The sequence below is a fragment of the Nelumbo lutea genome, chromosome 7, assembly GCF_056320005.1.
Source record: "Nelumbo lutea isolate HS-2025 chromosome 7, American lotus-T2T, whole genome shotgun sequence".
In the NCBI taxonomy this organism is placed as follows: domain Eukaryota; kingdom Viridiplantae; phylum Streptophyta; class Magnoliopsida; order Proteales; family Nelumbonaceae; genus Nelumbo; species Nelumbo lutea.
This window is the reverse complement of record NC_142690.1, coordinates 1,756,692-1,784,135: the sequence shown is the minus strand read 5'-3', so window position 1 is coordinate 1,784,135 and position 27,444 is coordinate 1,756,692. Positions and strand designations below refer to the sequence as shown.

Here is a 27,444-nt window from a genome sequence, read left to right as displayed (position 1 = left end):
TATAAAGTATTTCACTTTTACCAACTCCCAACTCTCAAGACAACCCACATAAAACAACATAAAGGAAAATTACAGGATTACACTCGTACTTTTCAACAGAAAGATTCCTAAATAGTTTACCAAAACCCACGTGAGGATAATATGAATGATTGATCCAGTATTTCCAGTAAAAAGTACTGTGGACGATTTATTAGACTGGTTGCACTTGCACAGGCCTTGTTCACTTGCAGATATTTGGCCGAAGCAACTGAACTCAGACTTCCTTCACATCACAGTTCTCAGACCACCGTTACGTATAACAGGTATCTTCAATGCTGTATATCCACCACTGCCAATTCGGTATATTGATAGCCCGTTTGGGGTGTGTTATGTAGTGGTTGAATATCGAGGTTTCAGAGAAGTTACTCAAAATAACTAACTTCATATTTGAATAGTGATCTGGGCGTTTGGATTTTGGAAAGCCCATATTAATTTTTCCGAATTTTTATTAAACACAGCTTCAAAACAATTAAATTCCAATCCCAATACAAACACAGACAAGCTAGTGCTTTCTTGATATACACACTGCATACAAACAAGAAGTAGAGTTGTCTTAAAACAGTAGAAAGTCCACATAGATGGGCTAGAAACTAGCTAATTAATTAGTAGAGCTATATATATATATATATATATATATATATTCTGTCTAATTACTAATTATATATAGTAGAGGAGCACAACATATATATAAGTCCACCATGCATATAGCTAGCTAGCGGCCTTTCTCATGGATTTGGCCATGAGAACTCGGTGGTTCCCTTCTCTGGATGTGTATACTTATAATTAATTGGTCACATCGATCGATCCTTGCATGGTCTGACGAGCAGAGGAAGGATTAGTTTTTCCGCTTTGTTTTATCCTTGAGTTCCTTGTTGTTCACTTTGTCATTTTCTTTGGTTGATAACTCCTTGGGTCTAACAGTGGGATTGTTTCTGTTGGTTTGACTACCACTGCCAATATCCACTGGCGGTGGGCTTGCTTCTACTTTGAGAAGAACGTCAGCAGCCTGAAGATAGGAAATGATGGATTCGGGCTGCTCTGGAACAGTCATGTTGCTCCGACAATTGGTGGAGCTTGCAGGACTTATCATCGACCATTTCTTAAATGCAGCTGCCTTGAGAACAACATTGATCTGAGAAGGAGGGCTTCTGTTTCTGGGTTTCCAGGTGCCAATTCCTCTTCCTCTGTAATTATTGAAAGCAATTTTGTGAGATTAAAACTATGCGACACACACTACTTAGAAAAGATAACTTCTACTTGATGAATTGAAATGAATAAAAAGAAGAGAGAACAGCATTAAAAAAGCAAAATGAACTAGTTACGCGGCTGTTTTGATCTGTTGATTGTTGGGCTTCATCAGGTGGAGCATTTGAGAGGAGTTGTTGGTGATCACCAATTGAGCCATTATTGATGAAAAGGAAATAATAGATCAGGAGTACTGAGATGTATGCACAATATTTCTGTGCTAAGTCTTGCTGTGTTTCTCAGTTGGGACTTGGGGAGCGCATAGACACATGCATGCTTATAAATAATAAGATGGATTCCTTCACAATTGAGTGGTGAATGAAAGCCTGAAAGGCACTCCCTGATCAATCATGGAGTTCATTTTACACTAACCAATGAAAAGAAGGCATGTAATGATCAATTACATTCAACTTTAAAGCGTGAAAGTGGATTGGGTACTATCACACTAATCCCTTTAAACTTTTTTTTATCAATTTTCATTGTTTAGTACGTCTATGTGATATATATGGTATGGGTAACCACAGAAACGCTCCCAACAAGTTATTGCAGCCGTACATTGGGAGCATATCCCTTTGTCATTCATGAGGAGAGGAGATGTTCCCAATGTGAGTTGCAGTGGCGGGTTGGGACAAGTTGGGAGTGTCTGATGATAGGTGCCAGCTGATCAGAATTCGATCTGATCATGGTCAGAGCTGGCGGCTGGGCAGGACTCCAAAATCATTTTGTTAACCGGCCGGACTTTAATTTGCTTGGCCCAAAAATAATGTTTCATGGCAATGCTAATGTTTTTCACGGAAATGTTGGGATGTGTTTGGCACCTTTGATATTTATACCTCCAACGTTTTGGGTTGATTAATATAAATTGACTTATATATAATATTATTTGAGGCTGTTTATAATTGGGGTAAATTGCAAATTAAGTGGCATGTAAAATGCCCTTACGTGTCATTTAATTTTCATTATCAACCAACCATATTGAATTCATTTTATCCTAATTCTTTTTTTTTTCTCTCCCATACAAAGCCTCTCTTGCTGTTGTTTTCTCTCATCTCTTTACAATCTCATATTCAAAGAAGACCGTCTCTCGAGGTAGTTATCAGAGAACAACATGTTATTCTTTTTCTTTCTTTCTTTTTTTCTATTGTTAATGGCCCTCTTGATTAATGAATAAATTCTGTTTTTTTTTTTTTTGTTTTTTAATAAGTTTATTTATTGAAAATGACAAGAGATGAAAACATAATAAAATCCCTGAAGAAATATTTTTCTAATAATGGATGTAAGCAACGATGAATTAGGACTCTGTTCATCGCTACTTGATCTGGTTTAGTCTCAAGGAAGAAGAGCCAATGAATAGCATCTTCTTCTTCTAAAGGGTAAATTTGGAATTTTAAAATGTTACAAATTACGTGTAATATCATGTGTGTCAAATAACTACCAGAACGCTAAAGACGAGTACTAAATTAATAGTTTTTTTTTTTTTTCAAATTCAGGTAATAAAATGGAACCACCCCCGAAGTACAAAGTATTAGTCTGCAATTTACCCTTGTCTTTAAAATGCATGCATGGGAGACTGTTTGTTGAAATGTTAAATCAATTCTATCAATAAAAAATGCCAGCTTCTCAGTTCATGAGGACTGACATCACAAGCGGACAAATTATAAAATACATGTCCCGAGGTGTGGCTCATAGAGGTTGGATTTTAAGATAATTTTAAAACTCATATCAGCTTTACTCTAGGGAGAGTGAAGTGTAATCATTCTAGCTAAAGTAACTCTTTATATCAGTTTATATGAATTGGTCCAGAACACTTGAAGAAAAAATTAGAAAGATAATCCCAACAGACCAGCCTTCAGAGTCAGATTAATCGGATAGAATGTAGAATGTCTAGATCATTTTGTGCAAATTAAAATGCCGCTTGCCTACTTCGTACCTGGATTGGCTGCAAGCAGTTTTTATTTAGCCAATTTTGAATTGGATTTCAATATGATTAATGGTCATCCAATTCCATCTATTGATAATTGGATATCAAATATGAATCCATCCTGTGTGATATATATGATAACAATTCAATTCGATTCACTATATTTATGTATTATGTATGTATCATATATCTATATTGTATTTATTTGTAAAATTGTTTTGAATGTAACATTTTTACTAGTGTCATAGGTTCAATTTTCATACAAGTTTTTTTTTTTTTTGGGTTAGATAAAAGTAAGATTTCATTAAAATTACAAATGCTCAGTTTGGAAGGAGTACAGAGATAACTGAGCCCAGAACAGGTTTTCCCTTCATATATACAAGTTATTTTCGATTCATTTTGTTCATAGAATATAATACCAAGGTCATTATTAATTCATTTTTTATCACAATTTCATATTTTTTTTATTATATATTAATTCCCCTCAAAATCCCATTACAATTCAAAATTCATGTATGATGTAAACCTGATATAGATAAGATCCAATCTGAAATAGAATAAAAAGGAGTCCAAATTCGCTTTTTTGATTATTGATTTATTATTTGATCCATTTGCAGCCCCACCTCTTTATTGGCCATGAGTTTTTAAACATGGGAAAATCAATGATGCAGGAAAGAGTTTTGACCAATCAAAACTTATCCATAAATTTTGATAAATGACACCTGATTCATTACCACTTTTATGATTTCAGTTTATTTGTAATTTGTTTTTGGGATATCATATCTTTTCTATACCATAATTGAACCCTTCAAACATTATTGAACCTTTAATGGTTATTATGAAAAACATCTTATCTCAAAAGAAACAATCTCCTTATCTGCAAGTTCACACAATGGCTAGTGGATTGGGGTCCGGATCACCTGTCAATAAAATACGTTCCAACAACCTATCAACATTTTCATAGTAAAATGTATGAAATCACGGCTTTTGAGGAATTATTGTGGCCCCACTTTAACATCACTACGTCCAGTTCAGGGCTAAAAACATTGAATGATGACTGAATTTTGTTGAGTGAAATAGAAAGGCACTACTTCATCCAAGTCAATACAACAAAAAACATTTTATTATTGACCCACATATCTTTAGGGCCTGTTTTATGTTTGTTATAAACAAATGCAACAAGAACAGTTCTACCAGATAGACACAATCCTAGCTCTATTGTTTCACCAGACCCGTTTATAAATACGGTGCCTTCCAACATTTTTAATATCTTTTGTATCTAGACCTGTTTATGGATTGGGTTTTAGGCTCAACTCTATACTGTTTTGGGTTTAGGTTTTAAACCAGTTTCATTAGAATTTTGACAAAAGTCAAACCCAAACCTAACTCATAAACAAGTCTATAGGTACATGCATCATAACCATATCTGCAAGTTTATACCTATTTAAAAACGTGTGTCTAGCATCTTAGGATAAAAATAATTGAATATTGTAAACTCCATGTGCCTAGCCTAATGTTTGATTATATATGTGCCTTTTGTTTTCAAAACTGAAATTAACATTGATCTTGAGTTATGTTTCTGATTAGAACAGTTTTCATAATATTGTGTTTCATATATCATATGATATTTATAAATCATATTCGTAATTCTTCCTAAAATAAATATGATATCAATATTACAAACCTTTTTTTTTTCGTTTTTGAAAACCATCATTTTGATGGTTTCAAAAACATAAACATAAATTGTTTATTTTACATAAAACCACATTGATTTTGCTTTGGGAAACAAAAATACGGTTCAAGAATGTGTTTTTGTTTTCTCTCCCGGTGTGGCAATTAAAAAAAAAAAAAAACAGATGAAAACAAAAGCATTAAATCGTATCATGGTACACTCCCTTAAATGCCGAGTTAAAATTCATATTATTAAGCCTTATTGGGTAGTTAATAGCTGCTACCCAAGCAAAAACTACTGGGCAAGCTACCTCTCTCAATTGTATTCGGACGGATCTCACCCTCAATTGAATTCTTGAATACTCTTTCTTTCTTTCTTTCTTTCTTTTTTTTTTTTTTTTTTTGGATAAAAAACAGCATAGTTGCTCAACACAACGATGACATTCTTTAATTATATGACTATAACTCCACAATAGAGGAGAAAAACCAAGCATCACATATTCATAAGCGATGACTTCCCAACTCGTCAAGACTAGGACTTTTGCATGATTTTGAAGATAGCATGGTTAAGAATTAGAAAGCAGGGGTGTCTACGATTCAGTTAACCGAATCATAGTTATTTTTCTTTTTTTTTTTCAAACAGAATCAGTTTTATCAGTTTTTTAATTTTTCCAAATCGAAAATTGAACCGGTACCACCGGTTAACTGATTGATTGGTTTCAGTTATAAATAGATAATTATAAATATAATATATGTATATTATTTAAATAAGTAATGCATATATATTTATATATAATATACAAATAATATGCGATATATATTAAAAATATATAATATACATATAAATATATACTGGTCGGTTCTGTTAACCACATTTTTCAGTTCAGTTTATTTGTTTTTTCTTTTTTTTTTGGTTTTTTATGGACACCCCTAGAAAGCACCCAACGGGTTGATTTCTCAAAACCTTGATTCCTAGCTAATACTTAAAAATCTTATATGGGGTTGAGTTATAACTCAAATAATAAAAGAAATAAACAAATGATCCCTAGAAAAACATCCCAAACTCTTCTATAAATGACTTGTTGGAGAAGTCATTTAAAATATTTACTCATAAACTTCTATAATGTTTACCTTCACAAATAGCTCTTTAGGCTCAGTTCGGAAGGAGTACAAACACAAATATATCTAGAGTGTAAAACCTTGTCTTTGCATTATTTTGTATGCATTTGTATTGTATTTGTATTTATATTTGTATTCTTTCCAAATTAATCTTAGGCTCGTTTTGGAAGGAATATAAATACAAATATGTACAATGCAAATACAAAAGTTTAGAAATATCATGTACAAGGCTTTTCACTATACATGCATATTTGTATTTTTTGTTCTTCCCAAACTAAGCCTTATTAAGAACAAAAATAATTTCGATCCCCTCCCCAAGATATCCATCAAGGGTGCACAGAATTGCTGAAAGTAACTGAATTCAGAGTTTCTTAATTTCTTCTTCACTCACCAGTCACCACCACAAGGAATATCGTTATATATATATATATATATAATGTAAGCTCTTGAAACCATGGTAGAATGTATCTCCTACTGTGACAACCACAACTGCGCCAACTCGGTGTATTAATTGAGTTTATTTAAATTGCCAAACGAGCGGTACGTAGCTCCAAGCAAGGCTTGATTCATAATCGGGAAGTTGAAGTGAAAACACAGCAGCTCGCAAATGAATCTTCTTGGGGATGACGAGCTACCTTCATCATCAATGGTAGGAGGTCCCCCGCCGCTGGTTCAATAAATTTCAGAACGTAGTAACCTACGTCTACCATTGTAATGAACTTGGTTGTATACCATAAATGCCTCGTCAAACGACCACAAGGATCCAAAAGAAAGAATCAAATAATTAAACCGTTGTTTGTGATTCTAGATTCCAGTAAATTTCCTATATTATATATAGTTAGTTAAATACAAATTGAAGTCTGTTCTGTTTAAGTCAACTTTTCTTCATGATCATGATGATGTTCGATCGCAGTTGATTCTTAATTGTGACAAATCTATAGGAACGTAATGGAGTAGTAGACATCGATGTCAAATTAAAGCTTCACAATACAACTTCATTCCAACCCAGAGTTTTTTACATAGAAAAGAGAACATTTATTATCTGATAGAAGATCCTAGAGCTTTTGCAGAGGCAAACTAGAAGTAGATAGAGTTCTCTTAAAATAGTGGAAAGTTTGGAAAGGGATAGAGCACCAAGTCCACACAGATGGCTAGAAACTAGCTAATTAGTAGAGCTATATATATCTAACTGTCTAATTATATATAGAGGAGCACACAACATATATATAAGTCCACCATGCATTATGTATGCATATAGCAGGTAGCTTTATAGGGGCCTTTCTCTTGGGTTCGGCCATGAGAAGTCTCTGGTCTGAGAAAGAGAAAGGGTCCCTTCTCTCTGCAGGATGTATATTAATATTGATGGGTTCGGCCCAGTTGATCGCCACGCTTTTGGATGTGTGGTTGGGACTTGTGAGCATCCTTGCTGCTGGTCTGAGGATCAGAGACAGGATTAGTGTTCTTGTTTATCTCCTTGTCAATTTGTTCATGGTTGATTTGAGGAACTTTGCCTGGATTTCGTTTCGGTTTCTGTGTCTTCTGGAGAAGAATGTCAGCGTGAAGATAGGAAATGGATTTGGGCTGTGGAACAATCATTTTGCTCCCAGAAGTAGAGCTTGCAGGTCTTGTCGGCGATTTCTTAAGTGCAGCTGCCTTGAGAACAACATTATTGATCTGAGAAGGAGGGATTCTGCGGCTTCTGCTTCTGGGTTTCCAGATGCTATTTCCGCTGTGAAATAAAATTAATGAAACCAATTTTGTGAGATTAAGATAGATATGTGACGACACACATTAATTAGAAGGATATATTACTTGATGAATGGAATGAATATATAAAAAGAAGATCTAGAGAACAGCATTAATAGAAAAGCAAAATGAACTACTCACGTAGCAGTTTTGATCTGTTGATTGTTGGGATTCATCGGGTGGAGCATTTGAGAGGAGTTGGTGGTGATAACCAATGGAGCCATTATTATATTGATGAAACTAAATAAAACGAGAGAGATCACAGGAGTGATGTGTGCACAATTGCTGTGCTAAGTAGTAGTAGTCTTGCTGTATATTTCTCAGCTGGGACTTGGGAATTGAAGAGCATATACGTTTGCATGGTTATAAATAAAATGGATTATTCCTACTGGTGAATGAAAGGCACTCCATCATCAATCATCATGGAGTTCATTTTACAATAACCAATGGTAAGAAGCCATGTATGTATATATATATATATATATATATATATTTGATGGAAAAGGTGTGGATATGGACTTGTCCTGACGGAAGCTGATCTCATCACGAGTTCAGCTATGCTGTAAACTTTGATGAGCTTTGATTGTTTAGAGAGTGAGTATGGAATTCACATATGCGCCCCACATGTACATCTTAGGACATTTCCAATACACAGTTGGAATGTTTTATCGTGTGTGTGGGAAATCCGGTCACGGTCAAAACTGGCGTGCGGGACTCCAATTTCATAATGTTAACTGGTCGGATCGATAATGTTTCATGAATGCTATCTAGCTATAAGTGGCTTATCTTTTTTTCAGGAAACCATCTCAATGCAGAAACTGGATGCATGTATTTGGTATCAATACAGGTATTTGAGGGTGTTTATTATAATTGAAACATGTATACATGCTTAAGCTTGGCTGTTTTCAAGCTTATTCACATAACCCTAGTTAGTTCTCTATTTTTGATATATTGTAATGACCCCCACCTTGAATTATATGAAGTGACATATTGGTTGGGTGCAGCAAAACTTACCCCAAAAATGTTGTTTTGAAGCTTCATGGCAGGTGGCAGCAACCCTAGTGTATCTTATGTAATTTACAAATAATTCACAACTGATGTATGGTTCATAGAGATTGTATTTAGGATGGGGTGAAGTTTAATCATTTTTGTCAATGAGATTCCTCATATATGGTGATATGAGAAAATACACATACATACATATATACATACATACATAATTGTTCATCATGCCTGAAAGTCACACTAAAATGAATGTGGAATAATGTCCAGACCACTACTTTCTACAAATTAATTAAAATTCCACCTGGATTGGCTGCAAGCAGTATTCATTTCTCCAAATTCGAATGGGAATTCGATCTGATCGACTAAGGGTGATCTTAATATGAATCTTGTACTAGTTATTTTCAATTCATTTTATACAATCAAAGTTATTAGTAATATTTAATATTTTGATTATTTTTGGTTTAATTTATTAACACCACTCAACATCCAATTGTAATTCAATTTTGATGCAAAGCTGATAAATACGTCGCCGTAGGATCTAATTTGAATTAGAAGATAAAAGAATCAAATTTTGATTTACATTGATTCGATTTGATCCATTTAATTTGCAACCTTAGCTCTTAATGTGGCCATGGGTCTTCAATCATTCTGATTAACACTGTTAATGGCTTTTGTGAAAAAGAAGGGATCGATCTCCCTAGCTAGCTGCATGCATGTTCATACAGCCAGCCTGCCGGAGAAATCTTGTTCTACCCCTTCGGATTGAGACAAGTGTCTCAATGATCATGGTTTTAAACCACATGATCACTCAGCCCATTCTAAGCCAAACATTCTCGTGCTGATTTAGACAAAGGCTGAAATGGATCCAACTTAGACCCAATAACCACCCTGTGAACAAGTCAAAAACAGTTTATAGAAAACAAATTTAATTTTACTAGAAAATAAATAATAATATATAACAAAAATTATAATTGGTGTGTGTTGTAGTGTGTTCACAGGGATGATATCATTAAGCTACTCCATCAACGTGTGGCTTTTCACATGGCCAGTGGATTCTTCTACACGTTGAGTATTCCAAATCGAGGGCCTATGACCACCCGTTCCAACAATCTGCGCAATAATACATCATCGAGGATCATGATTCATGGTTTATAATTTATTAGCAGATCTTTTCTACATACAGTGACAAAAAAAAAAGAGAAAAATTAATTAAGCTTTGGCAACCAAACGCAAAAGACAAGTGAGTGAGTGGCGTTTGGTAAATGAAACGGAGAAAACAACAAAAACTTTATTGACCCACATGCATAAAATTGCACCGTGATTCCTGAGTCAAGTCTTTTTATGCTAGCAATAATTGCAACAAGAACAGTTGTAGCGCACTAATACACCCGGTGAACCATGCATTCTTAATGGAGAGAACTGGATAAGCGTGCTGATAAAATAAATTAAAAAAGAATATTTTAGGTATTTAAAAATAATTTTAATTAGAAAAGGATAAATCTGATAAAATAAATGAGAATCTTTTTTGAAGTCAATTGATGCAACGCTAATGGAGGGCGCTGCTGATTCGGTCGCCTAATGGAGGGGGCTTTTGTCTAATGGCCGAAGTGCAAAAAAAAAAAAAAGTGCAGGGGGTCTTTATTAAATTTGTTAACGCCTTAACGGGGTTGATGCTGAAAATAAAACTATGAAGTTTCTCATTTGAGATCATATGGGTTCACAACAACAAATATCAAATTTGTTAAAATAACCATTCTAAGGCACAATTCAATTTCAAGGTGTTCTCAAGTTGAACTCTGTTGAAATAAAATTGAGACAAATTACATATGTGTATGAATTAGGATTTTAGAAAAACTAAATTAAAAAAAAAAAAAAAGGAAAAATGATCTCCTTAACTAGCATAAGGGTAATTTGAGGTGTTAGAAAGGTTTAATAAAATATTCCATGAAATTAATTAGCAAAATGCTAACAACAGGGGCAAAGTGCTGGAATATAGAAATTTAGGAGGTCTGTTTTGCAAAACAAAATTCGTGTGGTAAGTGTTACTAATTACTATTCCCTAAGGAAATATTGTTATTGTTAAGAATAGTGTGAGCTTGGGCCAGCTCCCAGTTGGGCTGGGTGCATCTTTTGCCGTAGGAGAGGGGCCCATGCATAGTAAAAGAGATGGCGCTTAATTTCTTTATATAACAGTAATTAATTAAGCCTGCATGCATGCAGTAACAACTAACAAATACAGACACACAAACACAGTATCTAGCTAGCTACAGCCCAGAAGCAGAGTTGTCTTAATACAGATAGTGGAAATTAAGTTGAAGAGGTAAAGCACCAAATAAGTAGACGGAAATTAAGCTAGATAATATAATTAAGCAAGAGATACGTAGTAGATGAGAATGAGATCTCTCATATGCATCTCTTCTCTCTAACTGCATTTGTAATGGGAAATCGGTGGTCTGATCAGACAAATTCCCTTCGCCCTAGATGCATGGATGCATGTTAACTAAGTTGGAAGCATCGACTTTATCGCTAGCTAGCTGGTGTGAGGATATTATCAGAGGAAGGGCTTATCTCTGCGTTGGTGTATCCTTGGGAACCATGTCGATCTGCTGATGAGACTCTTTACTGCCAATTTCTCTAGTTGGCGAATTCTTGGGTTTGGTAGTACTTTTGGGATTAGCGTCGGTCTGAGGAGTGGAGCCTCTATTTTTCGACGGTTTCTGTGCCTCGTTGAGAAGAAGATCAGCCTGAAGATAGTAAATTATGGATTTGGGCTGCTCTGGAACACTCATATTGCTCCGAGAAGGCGAGCTTGCAAGAGTTGTCGACGATTTCTGAAGCGCAGCTGCCTTGAAATAAATAACATTGATCTCAGAAGGAGGGCTTCCGCTTCCGCTTCTGCTTCTGGGTTTCCAGATGTCAATTCCTCTGTGAAATCAACGAAAACAATTTAGTGAGATTGAAATATATGGCACACATTAACTAGAAAAATCACTTAAAATAAATAAAAGAAGAGAACGGTTTTAGGAAACCCAAATGAATTACTTACGTAGCTGTCCGCTTCGTCAAGTGGAGTAGCATTTGAGAGGAGTTCTTGGTGATCACCAATTGTGCCATTATTGATGAAAGTAGAGAGAGAGAGGAGTGATGAGTGCACAATATATAACTGTGCTAGGGCTTGCTGTATATTTCTCAGTTATTGGGACTTGAGAAGGGCATATACATGCATGTTTATAAATAAAATGGATTCCTTCACAAATCACAAATCAACTGGTGAATGAATTTTAATTTCGTTGTTTAGTGGGAGATCCGGTCACGGTCAGAGTTGGTGCGCGGTCACCATTTGGGCCAGTGATGAAAGGGAGAGAGCAGAGGTCATGTGTGCACAACTACAACTGCTGTATTATGTAGTATATCTTGCGGTGTTTGTTTGTGGAGCACACCATGCATGCTGCATATATTTATATATTGGTGCAGCACGATTCGATTATATAATATTGATGTAGCACAATCCAGTCACTTCTATCTTGTATTCGCGTGGTTCTTGAGAGGTACCTGAGACGAGAGGAAAGAGGAAGAACTCCCGGGGGGTTTCCTGGCGGGAACGCTCCGATGCTTAAGTTAGTATTGAGTACAAGAAGTGAAAGGAGAACGACGGCTAAGAGTGCATGTTACACAGGTGATTCGAAGATACCTTATTCCTTGAGAATAAGCCCCATATAACTGAATTCCGTTGCTTTAGGCCCTCTGACCTCTGACAGGGCAGGTATAACCGCCACTGTCAGTCTGCCGCATCCGTTACAGGCAGGGCTGAGGTGGCATGCGCGGGGCCGTCGTGCAGGGTACGTGCCTGTCAGGTGTGGGACGCCTTTCTAAAGGTGGCAGGGGTGGCGAGGGGGACATGCCTGTTGTCCACAGGTTTGTCGGGTACGGCGGTCGGGCAGGAAGCCCTCCTATGGTATACCGAACTGTTCTCCTGCGAATTACCGTGAACTGGGTTGTCCTTTGAGTGACGGGCTGCCTATAGTCGGTTATGCCGAGCTAGCCGACCCGAGGTCTTTGTGCCTCAGGGCGTCCGGAGAAGAATCAGTGCATTCTTGCTTGGGAGTGGCCCTAGCTCCATTGGGAGGAGCTCGGGCCTCAAAAGGGGTTAGGGTGCCCCAAACTCGGGACCCCCTGAAGTGCCTTAACCCCGAGGAGGAGGTGCGGGCAAGGCGGCTTTCGACAAGTAGTTTGCCTACCGAGTTGCTATGCTGAATTCGGCAGGATTTTCCCTCCGAGTTGTGCTCACGTTCGTTGCACTGTCATACTGAGTCATTGTTTGAGTAAGGTCACGCCCACGTGTACCTGAACTACAAGGTCGGGCCAAATCACCCTCCATCAAATATATATCAAAATATTGTATTTTTATTAAATTTAAGGATTAAAATATCGATACGAATATGGATATATTTATACATTAACACACCTCTAAACATGTGGATATACACCAAAAAAAAAAAACGAGAGTTTTAGAAGAATCATCATAAAATAGAAAAAGTAAAAGAAAAAAAAGAAGTATCGGTCATATGGATACGCATCATCAATGTTTTAATCTTTCACTAAATTATTATAATCGTAGATTCAAATTTGATAAAAAAAAAATCAACTCGTTTTATTCATGAAATACGATATCAAAGTCATCATTTTATTTGTCACATATAATATTTTAATAATATTTTGTTTGGCCGGCCATAGACATTGTTTCACACTAATGGATCGTCACAATGGGAGTTCATCAACAATATCAGGCCTGAAAGTCAGATCAGAAAGAAAGTAGAATGTTCATACCATTTGTGAAATAAAAATCTCAGTATTTATGTAATTATACTTGAATTCAAGTATAATTATTGGAATAAGTATAATCATTAATGGGAACCAAAATTTCATTGACCAATTTTTCCCCTCTCAAAATCTAAAAAAAAAAACGCCCCCTTAAAAGATTCTGCTGACAACTCCCTACAAGACAATACAGTCATACAGTAGCAACATGTCCCCACTTGTCATTATTCATGGAGACATCAATGTTTATCATTGTAATGTCATGCCGGTAGAGTGTGTGGCTGTGTGGATAGCAGAGATTTGGAGTCTTGATAATTGGATCAAATATGAATCCACTGTAATTTAATTAGATTGAATAAAGATGATTTGAATGTTGAGTTTTTTTACTAATTAAAGTGTGATAGATTCAAATTTCATATAATACAAAGTCATTATTAATTCAGTTTATTAGTAATAGTGAATATGCTTTGGATTCTCCACATGGGCCTTCAATCATTCGATTAAGACTGATAAATGGGTATTTTGGAATCACCTTCAATCGCCACAAAAGAAGAATCTCCCTTGCTGCATGCCTACTGTTTGGTAAGTAATAGTGAATATGCCTACTGCTTCATTAACCACACCTATCCTCCCTCCGAGATCGGCTTTATTCAGTGCAACGTTCGTTCGAACAGCCTTTTCGCCCTTACGCTGGGAATATCTCCGCACCTATGCATCTTATTTCGTCGGGAGATATTCCAATGCAAGGCCCTAAAGGCTGTTCGAACGGGCCTTGCACTGACTGAAGCCGAGTTCCCTCCTGAATTGCCTTTCTGGCACATGGGTTACTGGTTTAATCAATGAAAGCAATGTTAAGCTTGTAAGCAAAGTCCTATTACTATTATTATTACTATTATCATTATCGATAATCCAGAATTGAAATCGTTTTGGTCATCGGTTTTCAAGTTAGCAATTCGATCATTTGGTCTAAACAGATGGATCGTCACAATTTAAAAAAGAAATGAAAAAACAATTGAAACAAAAGAAAATTGGAATCGGACATTTTTAATGAATCACTGACCAAGTCAATATTTTTTGTCATAAGACTGGATTTAAGGTAAAATGGTATCGGACACCTGAATGATTTTCGAACCAAATAAACCAAAATTTTAAAAATCAAACTAAAAAAATAAAAACATATAATATATATTACAAATAATAATAGAAAGTTCATTTGTTTATGTCAACTGAATTTCTAATTCTAAAATCAAAAACCTAAAAAACTGAAACTGAAATTTTTAATTTGATTTTTCGATTTTAAACAAATAGTAGTCAGCCCTACCGAACTGTCCGACCGTCCTAATCATCAACGGTTTGAAATAAGTTTTCACACTAGAAGAAAGAAACGTCAGGCGCTCACTTGGGTCATAAAGTAGAAGACATGCTAATACAAAGGGTGAAGGGTGGGAGTGTTGTGTGGCTTGCAGCTCATTTCATATCACATACCTAAACCAAAATATATGCGAGTTCTAAAAAGATGTATAACTAGCATTTTTAATTTCGGGTTAATAATAATATTTATCGCCAGTAAAAAAGCGTGTTAACCCTTACAGCACATCTGACCGTGCACTTGGAATATCACCCACAAATGACAAGATGCAGACACGTGAGATTTGGACGGTTGGATGCTGTGCTGTCAGCATATTGACACGCTTTTTTATTGGCAGTGAATCCCGACTCACAATAGTACTTGCTACTTTTTGTAGTATATTGTCATTTTCCGTCACAACACTACTTTTTGCATTGTATTCATTAAGCTGAGCATTGAGCAATGTTCAAAATATCACAATGTATTACTTTTGAACCACATCAGAAGTCATTGATTTTGGGGTTGTGTTTTGTGGTGTTGTTATATAAACTAAAGAACCCCTCCTCGCATTAAAAAATTATTAAGAAAAAAGAGTATTATCATGTAAAGAAAAGACTATCATTCTTTATCTTTTTCTTCATTTTTTTATGGTAAAGGATCTACATATTTTATCAAATTCTTTAATCATACGACTGTAATTAAAGAGTATGGCTCAGCTGTATGTAGCTTCATGCTCAAACCCTTCTTAAATTATGTTCCCAAATTTGGTTCGAGTGATAATTTGGTCCCCGAATTTTAAAATGCAACAATTAATCTAGTATTCAAACTTTTGAAATGTGACATTCTAGTATCTATTGTTAATCAGCCGTTAAGTGGCATGTGAAAAGATATAAATGCTCTTCAAGTGTCATCTATTTTTCTTTATCAACCATTCGTTAAAATCAGAACCAACCATCAAATTTTTCATTCCTGTGATAATACTTATGTCTTTCTTCTCCTCTGAATATTCTGTCATCTTTGGAACAAAACCAAAGCAATTTCTGGGAGAAAAGTTTTCATTTAACTATTATAATTATCTTATCCGAAAAACCGAAAAAGAGAAAAGTCTCCAACCACCACCACTGATTTCTCTCTCTCTCTCTCTCTCTCTCAAGTATCAAGACAAAGCTTCCAATTCTTCTCTCTTTTACCTATAGGAATAAAATATTATTGTGTTAAGTTAAAAAAAAAATAAAAATAAATTGCATAAAACCTGGAATTTTCTATTATTTGAAGACTTGCAACAACTTTGTGAGAAAGGCAAAGTCGTTGCAAGTGTTTGTGACAGAGAGCTTGGGCCCTGTTGCAAGGGTTTTGGTGTTTGTGATGGAGAGTTTGGGCTCAGTTTCATCTTCTTAAAGAAGAAAATAATGAACAGTGTATTTTATTTTTAAGGGTAAATTTGACATTTTCAAAAGTCTTAAATCGCACATGAAGTCACTTCATATACATAACTAACGGTCTATTAATGGCAAGTACTAAATTGTCGCATTTTAAAGTTTGGAAACCAAATTATTACTCAAGCCAAAATACAAGATACTCATCGAAAATTTTCCCTTTCTTTTATGCATCTGGACTGTTTTTATTATTGCTGGGCTGGGCCTCAGGTTGCAACTATCAGCCTATAATAAGATGGGCCCAGGTTTAGTAAGGCCCTAATCCCATGTTTTTAGAACATGACTGTTTTTAATAAGCTTTGTTTTTAGAACGAGCATTTGGTAGCTATTAAGCTTTTAAAGGCATCAATTGGCAATATAAGAACGAACATTTGGGATATCGTCACTGTCATTTCTTTGTTTTTTAGTCCAATAAGAATGTGCAAAAATGTATATGAGCCACCGTATCATTCGTATTCATTAGAATTTAGGACCTTTATCCACTGAGTGTGTTCCCTATTTGGCTTGAATTCAACTATAAGACCAATTAGATTCAACATGTAATTATCATCAGTTCTAACAATATATCTGATAATTAAATTTTCAAAACGTATAATGTTCTGACTATTTGAAGAATTTTACAGTGCAGCTGTTGCTACATTATAACAAATATTTAAATTTATTAATGTAGAATGTAAACAGCCATATATTATTACATAAACATAAACACTACAAACACAGATGAATCAAAATATATAGCTGAAGATACTTCTTAATATATAGCCAACTGAACATACATAGCTTAGATTTTGATTAGAAGACCCAACAAAGAAGAAGAAACTAGAAGGCATATATACTTAGTTTATAGAACACCATACAGATATCTATATATCTAGAGTTGTAGACACCAATCTGAATCACCCTTCTCAATAAAAGTATATAAGCTGCATGCATTAATTTCTACAGTACTGGTTAATTAATTAATTAATTAATTAATTAATAAATCAATAATGGATGAGTTTCCCTTATCACGCCACTAGTTATCAATTTGAAGCACTTTCTTTAACACACCTAACAGCAAAGGAAAAGCTGTTAGATGAGGGAAATGACCTTGTGTTTCCAAAATCTCAACCTTGGTGTAACCTCCAACAATCATCGTTTCCAGGAAAAATGCAACAGATTTTGGAACCACAAAGTCTCTTTCAGCTTGGATGATGATGCAAGGCACCCTAACTTGTTTCAGCACCTCCCTGTAGTCACTGAGGAATACAGTTTTGGCAACGTCAAGAGCAATATCTGGTTTCATTCTTCTCAAACTGCGTTCGAACTCTTTTATAGCAGCCACGTCATTCACCCCAATAGCCTTTGGAGCAAAATTTGAAACCCAGCCTGAGAAATTCTGTCTTATGGCTTGGAAAACTGTCTCAACATCCGATCTTTCAAAGCCCCCATAGTATCCTTCTGCGTTGAGGTACCTGCACAGAAAAACACGTTACAGTCGATCCATATATTCAAGCTATCAATTAATGCAAAATCTAGAGAGAGCGAGAGAGAGAGCGAGACCTTGGAGAGGCACCAAGCAAGATTAGCTGTTTGAAGAGGTCTGGTCTCTGGGTTGCGGCTATGCATCCAATCATGGCAGACATGGAGTGACCCAAGTAGATAGACTTGGTCACCTTGAGCTCATCAAGAAGGGACTGAAGATCTTGTGCATACGAGACGTAGCTTGAATACTTTGAGGGATTGTAGAGAGCAGGATTGACGTTTCCTGCGAAAACCAGATCAAAGACGACTACTTTGAAGTAGAAAGCGAGGCAAGGGAGGATATAGTGCCATACAGTCTGGTCTGAACCAAACCCATGAGAGAGAACTAGGGTTTCAGTACCATTGCCATACACTCTGGCGTTCAGAGCTTGCACAAGCCTTCCATGTCCATTTACTAGATCCATATATATTTCACCGATATATAATATATAGCAAATGGGATTGTATTAATTAAAGACTACTAGTGTATAAATGCATGTCCTACTGCAGTGCAAGGAGTAGTGCTGCAAGTCACGCCCTTTATATAGAGTATAGCCTAGCCTCTTCACATCAAGTGGACCTCTCTCTCTCTCTGGTTGGAAGAATAAAGCCATATCTAGGGATAATCTAATCATGCTGTTATACCTTCAAAAAAATAATAGTAATCAGGCTAGCTATAATTTCCTTTTAAAACTTAATTTGCACTGTTGGATCAATATATCTTATAAGGAAATGGTGAGTTATATATTAAACAATAAAATAATTGAAAATCTATTTCTACAGCTCTACTGCCTAAACATATCTTCATAATAACCTTTGGGTTGGTGCACCACCTCATTCTAAAATGTTGAAACCATGCATCAAAATTCAAAAACATGGACTTAGAGAAAATGGGTTGGCAGGTTGTTTTGTTTGGTTAACAAAATAGATGATGTATGGCCAAAGCACAATATGGAAAAGCCCAAGTATAATTCAGTTTTAAAAAAAAAATAAAATAAAATTTTGGTCAAACGTATATGGAATTGTAAAAGCATTAATAACAAATGAATCTGTTCAACAACCTATCTTTTAAAACATATGGAATTAATGAAAAATTTAGCACAATTTTCATGTATTAAGTTCTATTGAATGTAATATATGCACAAGTGTTAAAATAATGCATTCATTCCCATATTTATTCATTTGTATTATGCGTTTTTTTATGAAAAGTTATTATCATTATATTTTTCCATATATATATATATGAATTACTCAACATCTAATTAATACATTTTTAATAAAATATAGGCATATATAGCAACTATGGTTGCTGGCCAGAATTAATTCATATATTTTTTATAGATTTTTCCATTCATCCTTTATTTATTTTTTGGGTTGCAGGTTTGCTCCTCAAACCACCTCCACCTTGCTATACCAGATTGTTAACAGCTGGTCCGGCTATTCCATCAATATAGTTGTTCTGATAATCCAGGTTTTGGGCACATTAACTTCCTTACTTTTGGGCATCAAAAGCCACACTAATGCAGCCCAACCAATTTGCCGTCCCAGAGTTTAATGTGGTAAGCTTTATGAATTTAATGGTTATCAATTCTGAAAGTTCAAATGCATGTAACATTTTGTCCTCTTTGCATATTAATTTAAACCTTCAGCTACAAAAAAATAAAAAGTTCAGCCACTATAATAAACTTATAGCAGCTAGAAGACAAGAAGATGAACATTTGGTGATCCCTTGGGTGCTTCTATTATTAAGAAAAGTTGATTGTATGTAACATAAAAAGAATGAAATTTAATGAAAAAGAAGAAACAAGTACATCTTTTAAACGGCAAAACAGGAAAATTTGGGCAAAAAAATACTGGAGTTGAAAGCAGTTCAAGCACCGACTCTCGGCTTTTCACCCAACTACTCTCCGATTTGATGTTTCAAAGTTTTTAAGTTCCAACTACTCGGATGCCAAGCATTTACGAATTTAATATTCGTCGATTATGAGGTAGGCTTTTTGTGGCTTTCAATGCATGTAACAGTCTTGAAAGAGAAAAAAGTGAACTAGCTTTTTCGTTCTATTTATTGCATGTTTTAAGTTCTAACTGCTCCATACCTAACCTTTTGGTAATGTATCATCTTCCATCATCTGTTGTTTCTTTCTTCTTATTGTCTTTCTACTCTGAAAGAAATTAAGGTTAAATATTTAGGCGGTATTTGGTATAGCTTCCGTTTATCAAATAGATAGTGTTATGTCATCACCAAATCAGTGTTTGTACATCATATTTAAGTTTTATTTACTGTTTCGCTGAGATGGCGCCTAATGACACGTAGTGGCGTCTAGTTGTCAATAAATTATGGCAAAACATTATCAGATCTTGTATCTTGGTTTTGAAGACAAATCAAGTACAATGTTTATTTAATAAACGAAAACCATGCCAAACATAAACTTGGGTGGTGTTTGGAACCATGGGCGTTTTTGAGTATATGTTTGGCATTGATGTTGCAAATACAATACGGCTGCTGATGTGTGGGTTGGAAGCACCATTTTCTAAGAAAACGATGTCTTTTTTTCTGTTTGGAAACATTACTGCCAAGTAGGATGTTTTCTGGAGCAACAATAACACTTTCTATTTGGTATTAGTGCCCCATATGTCTTCAACATTGGTACTCATTATAGAAAGTCCATTTCACTGTCACATCATGTCCTCATTAACAGCAACGAGCTGCAATATGAGAAAACGTCAAATTCGACGTGGCTCGAAGCATCGTTTTTATGAAAAAATGGTTCCAAACATATTGGCGTTTCCCGAAGCACTGTTTTTTCTAATGTAGCGTTGATGTGTCATCATTTTCTGGAGCAATGGTATCGATGCCAAACAAACGCTGAATAAGCGTTGCCACATAAGTACTACTTTAGCATTTCCCTCATTATGCGGATATGTACCCATAGAGAATTGCAAAAGTAAGCATTGATTTATGTGCACACCTATCGTTGGGGAAAGTACTAATTTATTCACTATTTTGCTGATGTAGTACCTAATGGCACCTAAATATCAATAAACAAATTCATTATTACTTTTTTCGATTTTACAAACAAATCAAATATAAACATTTAGTGAATAAATGCCCACGATTGCAAATATATACTTAATCAATCTCTTGAGCGTCTCAGAAGATTTGGTGAACGAGAGGATGAAAGTTCGGTTATACTGTAGTGAGAACAAAATTGTGATACAGTATTTTTTATCAAACCAGTAACATATAAAGGTTTAATTTGCTTTATGGGAAGTTGGAATCAACTTTATATATGATTGTATATACATACTTGTAATATTACAAATATATTAGGATGATGTGTACCATCGTCCATGCATGAAATGTAAAGAATTGGTGGAAAGAGGCAGTTCCGCAGAAAAAAAACAAAGGTCTCGGTGTCCTCCAATAAATTGTCATGCATGGATAAGTACCGGAAAAAAAAAATCTAGGAAGGAAATTTTTAGAGATGTATCAAGAATACAAGAGAATAATTAAGTTGTACAAATCAGAACCCACATAAATTTTATAAATATATCATAACAACAAATTTACAGCTCAATTGGCCATGGTACTTATAAGGTATAGACCATCAAGAAAAACAAATATAATAGAACATTAATTTTGTGAAGTAATACATTGCAATCAATATATCAGACCCAAATCAACTTGGATTTTTTTTTCTTATGGTGAAAGACTTCAATAATTAAAAATTGCATTTTTATGCAAAATGCATATCAAGCCACTATTATGCATAATGTATTCAAAATAAAATATAATATACATTAAACATTAAACGTTGCAAATTAGTATGTATAAATATTAAATAATACATCATAGCCAAGGAAGCAAAAAACTAATACCCACATATAAAGTTAAATTGATATCTGACATGCTTACTTATAGACATAAGTAAGTAAGTAAGTAATAATAATAATAATAATAATTAGAAAAAGAAGAAGAAGACTTTTCCAATGTATATTAACTGATATCAGTTTAAAAAATAAGTTTAGAGTGTAATGTTAATATATTGATATATTAGCGGCCTATAAAAGTCTAAACTAACCCAAAGATAAACAGACTTCAAAATATAGCTAGGGGATCTTTAAAGTGTGAAACGTCACTAGAAGAAAAAGCCGGTGGCCAAATGTCTACAAGCTTAATTGGTTTAGCCACCTCTATGTTAACCATGCCAGCGATCATGTCAGAACTCAGAAGTGTTGCTAAAGATGTTTGGGAGAATGATGGTGCAGCCCAGGGTCAGAATTTTTAAGCCGGAATTGATGCTAATTCATGGATAGGAATTGGTGTATAAAATAGAGATATTTGATATTTTGAATGTTTATAGGTCTGCAATGGAATTCAGAAATCTGCATTGGGACTCTGTAATTTTTCGAAGATGTTTTCTATATATTCGACTATAGCGGCAGTCATACGGTAACCACCGGCTTTAATACAAACTATACCGGCGGCCGCAGGGTAACCGCCAGCTTTTAGTACAAAGTAAGACCACCGGCTTTATTTGCAATTTATGGCGGTCTTGTAAGAAGGGCCCTCAAAAAACATGTTAGTACGAATTTATATGGACTTAATTTCCATGCTATAAATACTGGACCAGAAATCAATTTTTAGACATCTGATTAGCACAAGAAACCGGTCTGGTCGCATCCCATTTTTAAAGCAGAGCACATCATTTCAAAGATGCTAGCTATACATCACTAAATATGTCGTGTAGCTTATATCTATGAGAACACAATTTTCTGACAATTGATTACGTGGCGTGCGTAGTCGATGTGCATCATAATGGGGTCTGTCCAAATCAAACGCAAACAAAATTGAGCCAGCCAAGAAGAAATTAACTAAAAAGCCAAAACTTGGAACAAGTGCACTCCAGCCGTCCGTTTTTCCCTCGACGGTTAAAGCTTAATTTCATAATTTGAATACTTTATGGCTGTTGCTTATAGTTCAGCAGTCAGAAACTTTCCAAGACGTGTAATTCAGCGCAAAGCGCAAGCTGAGATTCGCATTGATTTTCCATCATACCGTAGGTACAAAATTTCACCTAATACAATATATAATTTAGATATTTGGTTACATACAAAGTGATGGTAATTTGCCATCATCAGTGAAACACTTTCCCTGTGCAGCAGCTGCATGAAAATTGCAATGCTTTTGGCCTAGTAAGCAGGAAACCTGATTCCAACATGACCCCGTTCAAGTGGTTTGGGTCCTAATATTTTTGGAAGCTCTAATTTGTTTATAACACCTGTATACATACATTGAGCCTGGCGGGTGGACTTCCTTGCTCATGCAAAATAGATCCTGAAGCTGGAAGTTTACACCATACTGATGGCTTTGACTTAAGCAAGCATGACCGGATTCAGAAAAGGGCTTAGTTGAGGGCATAATGGACTTGTTCAAGCAATCGGACAACCTGATTAACAGGGATAGGTGAGCGAGGAGGCTTTGACCTTGATGTTCCTGCATTTGTAAAGCCAAGTGGTAATGCTAATACAGCCTCTTGTTGCATACTTGTAAGCTCCAAGAACTGAGCTAGCATGTCCCCATCAAGTATCTTAGGTGTGCCAGCCTGCCAAGCTATAATTGGTTAGCCTCTTCTTAATACGGAAAATAAATCAATACTAGCAGAAATAAATTAACTAACTGCAACACAAAAAGGTCAGAACCACTAATTTAACTCACAAAATTGCACATCAATTTTACATGTTTCAAACAATGGAAAATATAAGTTACAATATGAAACTAGGAACGGGATACCCATAATTGCCGTGGGAAAATACAAGTCAACAAAAGATAATCAACCATAGTGAATTTGCCACTGCTGCCACTATGTGTAAAAAAGCCCATAATGCAGGTTCCTTTTCCAGCACCATTGGTGCAGAAGACCCACTTCAAAAACTAATTCTGAGGAACTAAAATGACCTATTGCAAGAGAACAATTAAGAGATATTTCACATTCACAAATAAAACGGTTCAGCATTGTCCAAAGAGTGACATTATGAACCCCAATTCCTGGAGCCTGTACTGGCATTGCATAGACACCGGAACACCATACTTCTAGAGAACAAAATAATACTTGAGTAATGAAGTTCAGAGTAGGAGGTAAGCCCTAGAGAAATATTTGTTTGCAGTCAGCTCCAATTGCTGATGTGTAGCTGAAAGTATCTGCAATGTCAGTTGAGTACTGACATGTAGGGAAGCTCATGAACAGAGCTTACACCAGGTATTCAGTAAATGAAACCCTAATCAGAAACACTTATAGAGGTATGACCAGATTTCACTTCAATGTCAAATTGTTCCCATACCGATGATTCACGCCCGCGAAACTCATTATGGTCATTGCCAAGGATAGGAGCAGTTAGTGGGTGAACCACAAGTCTAGCTTGCACAGCTTCCAGGAGATCATGTTCTTCCCTACAAATTCATAAAACTCATCAAACATCTGCTACAACCCAAACTAAAGTAGCATAAGTCACACATAAAGATAACATGCTTGCCTGAATTGCAATAATAAAGCATCAACAGATGTTTTACACACATCAAATGAGGCAAACCAATGTGAAACGGAACTCCTTTTGTTCTGCTATTTAACCAAACAAATTGTGACAACACATTTCAAAACAGTACATCAACATAAACAGTGTTCCATTATTAAACAAATGATTCAAGAGCCTCAGACAATAAGCTCTTGGATGTATAATTTGATCATTTAAGAGGTAAAGAAGGAAGCATTATTTTGTTTAAGCAGCATGTTCATGTGCCTAGACTCTTCCAAGAGCTGACTTCAAATAGACTTAACCTTTGCTTAATGATGACCATAGTTGTCAAGGTGACGCCTAGGCAGGCACCCAGGCAATGCATATGCACGGTGCTTTTGGGTAGTTTTATATTTGTAACTAAATTATTCAGTTTAAGTTAAAACACTAGTTTCTCTTTATTATCTTTCTCATTTGTTAGGGTTCAATCAACATGTATACTGCCTTGAACCCTCAAAGACTTCAAAACTTGAATAGATAAGCATGGAAGAACTCAAAATTTTACCCAATCAACACATATAAATTTTACCCAATCAACACATATAGATTATTATCGTCATCATCATCATCTTTCACCTTCTCTTCTTTACGTAAGACAAAAATAGAGGCTCAGCCCCTCTATTTTCTGAAATTTCTTTTCTTTCTTCCATTTTCTTCATGAATGTGTTGGTTTTCTATGTTTCAAATGAAGCTTATACATTTTTTGTGAAGAGTATAGACAATTAATAGCAAAAGATGGTTTTTTCTTGCTATGGAGCCTAAGGAATTACCCCAGGAATCAGGGTTTTATAAAAAGAAAAAGGCCACATCACCTACACGACTGGGCAACAATTAATAATAAAAGATGAGTTTTATTCAAAAGGAGAAGAAAAAAACACCACTTAGCCTCACTACAACACCTTGAAAACCATGCCTTTAGGGTCCACTACCTTACTTTGACAATCAAAAAATACAAAGATAGCTTAACATGTGGAGCAATGAATTCACATGGTCACAAAACTTTCTTTTGACCCTCCAATAAAACACAACATACCATCAACAAATGAAAAACCAAATTGCCCGGTGAGTGTTTGCCTAAGTGATTTGGTTTTGATGTGTTCACATGGTCACAACACTTATTTGCAATCCTCTAAAAACACAACATGCTACAAGTCAAACGAAAAGCCAAATTATCCAATGAGTACATCCTGTTGTGGTCTAACATATGGAGAGATGAGTTCACATAGTCATAACAGTTTCTTGTGGCCTATAAAAAAACTCAAACATGCTATAAGTCAAAGGATAGGCCAAATCACTCAGTGAGTACATGCCTGGGATTTGGTTTTTCATTTGATTGATAGTGGAATGTTTGTATAAGCTTTAACATTAGCTTCTTCTTCCTTCATCCTTTCTTTTCTTTTCTTCTTTTCCTAAGTCCAAAATAGAGGCTCCTTTATTTTCTGAAATTTCTTTTTCTTCCACTTTTCATGAATATGTTGATTTTCTATTTTTTAAATGAAGTTTATACATTTCTTTGTAAAGAATATAGACCATTAGTAGTGAAAGATGGTTGCTGCTTGCTATGGAACATAGGGAATTACCCTAGGATCCATGGTTTCTATTAAAAATAAAAAAAAAAAAACACCGCCTAGGTGACTAGGCAACAAGGAACCCCCTATCACCTAGCCTCGTCCCAGCACCTTGAAAGCTATGATGATGACAATGATTTAGTAACTTTAGTGATCAGGTCAAGAAAAATTCAGGATACATTATAATTCTTATGTAGTACAAAATCTCAATATTTGATGAACACTTTAGTCATCCTGTCGTTTTCCCTTGGTACACATCAACTAGTATAAAATAAAATGAACTAAAAATGGCATTGATATTGTATACTATGAAAAAAATGAATTGAAAACTTGTATAAAACTTGAACCTATGGTATTTAGTAAAAAACAACATTCAAATCATTTTTACTAATAGTACAGCACAAGTTTTAAGAGCATATGAGCATATTCATTTAAATAGGACCATATCAAATTAGATAGGGATGTATCTGTATTTGATCCAATTATAAGTGAATAGGATTCAGATCATCCTTAATTAGATTGATTTCAAATTCAAATCAGACATAAGGATACCATTTGCATCCCTCTTTATCCCTTCCCAAGAGAAAGAAGAAAATGAGAAATAGATAATCCTCATAAAAATTGCATATACAAGAAATAATTTGCTTGCCAAATGCTATAGATATGAAAATGTTCTAAAAAATGTTTAATTTCCATACCTTGAGATAGGAATGAAGATCATTACACTTCCTAAGAGTGTACTAGCCACAATAGTGTTGTGTGGCAAGTTAAGTATTGACCCAGCACCATCACAACCCTTCATTACATCGTCTGCTGGAACTTTATAAGAAAAAGACCCCTACAAAAACATTAAAAAGATAAAATAAAGAAAAGCAACACAAACTTATTTGAGGCATTACAGAAAGATGTGCAATAAGCAAGAAAGAAAAAGGCGTCCAAAAAATTTGTACAATTGCAAGAAATGCAAATCTACAAAACTTGTCACTACAAATTTGATTTGCACAATAAAGTTTGTTTGAATGGAAGAACATGGATAAGCAACGTATAGAATATCACATACTAGTGTAACCATTGTCAACAAACATGAAAACACAAATTAGGAATGGAATAATTCTAACAATAATTCAATTTTTCCTTTAAACCAACAATTGAATTAATAATGTATCTGCAAATGGGAGGGAGGACTCCATGTACAAGGCAGTAGCTATACAAAAGGACCACATATTCATCTCTCAAGGCAGTATGTGATAAAAGACACCCGTTATCAGCCAAGCTTATTCCTTTTTCTTTCCATGCAAATCCCTGAAATCTGTCAATCCAAATTTGATTTGCAATAATGAAATTTGTTTGAATGGAAGAACATGGATAAGAAGCATTATATAAAATATAATTTAGTAGAATAACCATTTTTAACAAGAATGGAAACATATTAGGCATGCAATAAACTTAACA

General features: G+C 35.1%; 2 protein-coding genes and 3 long non-coding RNA genes across 8 annotated transcripts in view; all 5 read right to left on the bottom strand.

Moving 5' to 3' along the window:
* Window positions 1-451: 451 nt before the first annotated feature.
* Window positions 452-1,559, bottom strand: LOC148844569 (uncharacterized). Its single transcript, XR_016101853.1, has 2 exons — window positions 1,362-1,559; window positions 452-1,223 (listed from the first exon to the last, which is right to left on the bottom strand). It is a non-coding gene; the product is annotated as an uncharacterized LOC148844569 (long non-coding RNA).
* A 5,385-nt stretch (window positions 1,560-6,944) lies between these two features.
* On the bottom strand, window positions 6,945-8,068 carry LOC148844568 (uncharacterized). Its single transcript, XR_016101770.1, has 2 exons — window positions 7,883-8,068; window positions 6,945-7,724 (listed from the first exon to the last, which is right to left on the bottom strand). It is a non-coding gene; the product is annotated as an uncharacterized LOC148844568 (long non-coding RNA).
* Window positions 8,069-10,923: 2,855 nt separating this feature from the next.
* On the bottom strand, window positions 10,924-12,178 carry LOC148844567 (uncharacterized). The gene is made up of 2 exons (XR_016101769.1): window positions 11,793-12,178; window positions 10,924-11,671 (listed from the first exon to the last, which is right to left on the bottom strand). It is a non-coding gene; the product is annotated as an uncharacterized LOC148844567 (long non-coding RNA).
* A 4,805-nt stretch (window positions 12,179-16,983) lies between these two features.
* Window positions 16,984-18,364, bottom strand: LOC148844566 (strigolactone esterase D14-like). Its single transcript, XM_088955249.1, has 2 exons — window positions 17,891-18,364; window positions 16,984-17,802 (listed from the first exon to the last, which is right to left on the bottom strand). Exons 1-2 carry the CDS (start codon window positions 18,274-18,276, stop codon window positions 17,364-17,366), a joined length of 825 nt encoding a protein of 274 aa, XP_088811375.1. The 5' UTR covers window positions 18,277-18,364; the 3' UTR covers window positions 16,984-17,363.
* Window positions 18,365-22,863: 4,499 nt separating this feature from the next.
* The window catches only part of LOC148844565 (Cleavage and polyadenylation specificity factor (CPSF) A subunit protein), a 59,149-nt gene continuing 54,568 nt past the window's right edge, over window positions 22,864-27,444 (bottom strand). For 3 of the 4 annotated variants that reach the window (XM_088953063.1, XM_088953064.1, XM_088953066.1), the window contains 3 exons: window positions 26,691-26,830; window positions 24,194-24,302; window positions 22,864-23,457 (listed from right to left, as the gene is read on the bottom strand). In XM_088953063.1, coding sequence (XP_088809189.1) covers window positions 23,260-23,457; window positions 24,194-24,302; window positions 26,691-26,830 — 447 coding nt within the window. In that variant the 3' untranslated portion in view covers window positions 22,864-23,259. Of the gene's footprint in view, window positions 23,458-24,193; window positions 24,303-26,690; window positions 26,831-26,911; window positions 27,302-27,444 lie in introns of those variants that run through there. The other variant, XM_088953065.1, reaches the window with a different exon arrangement.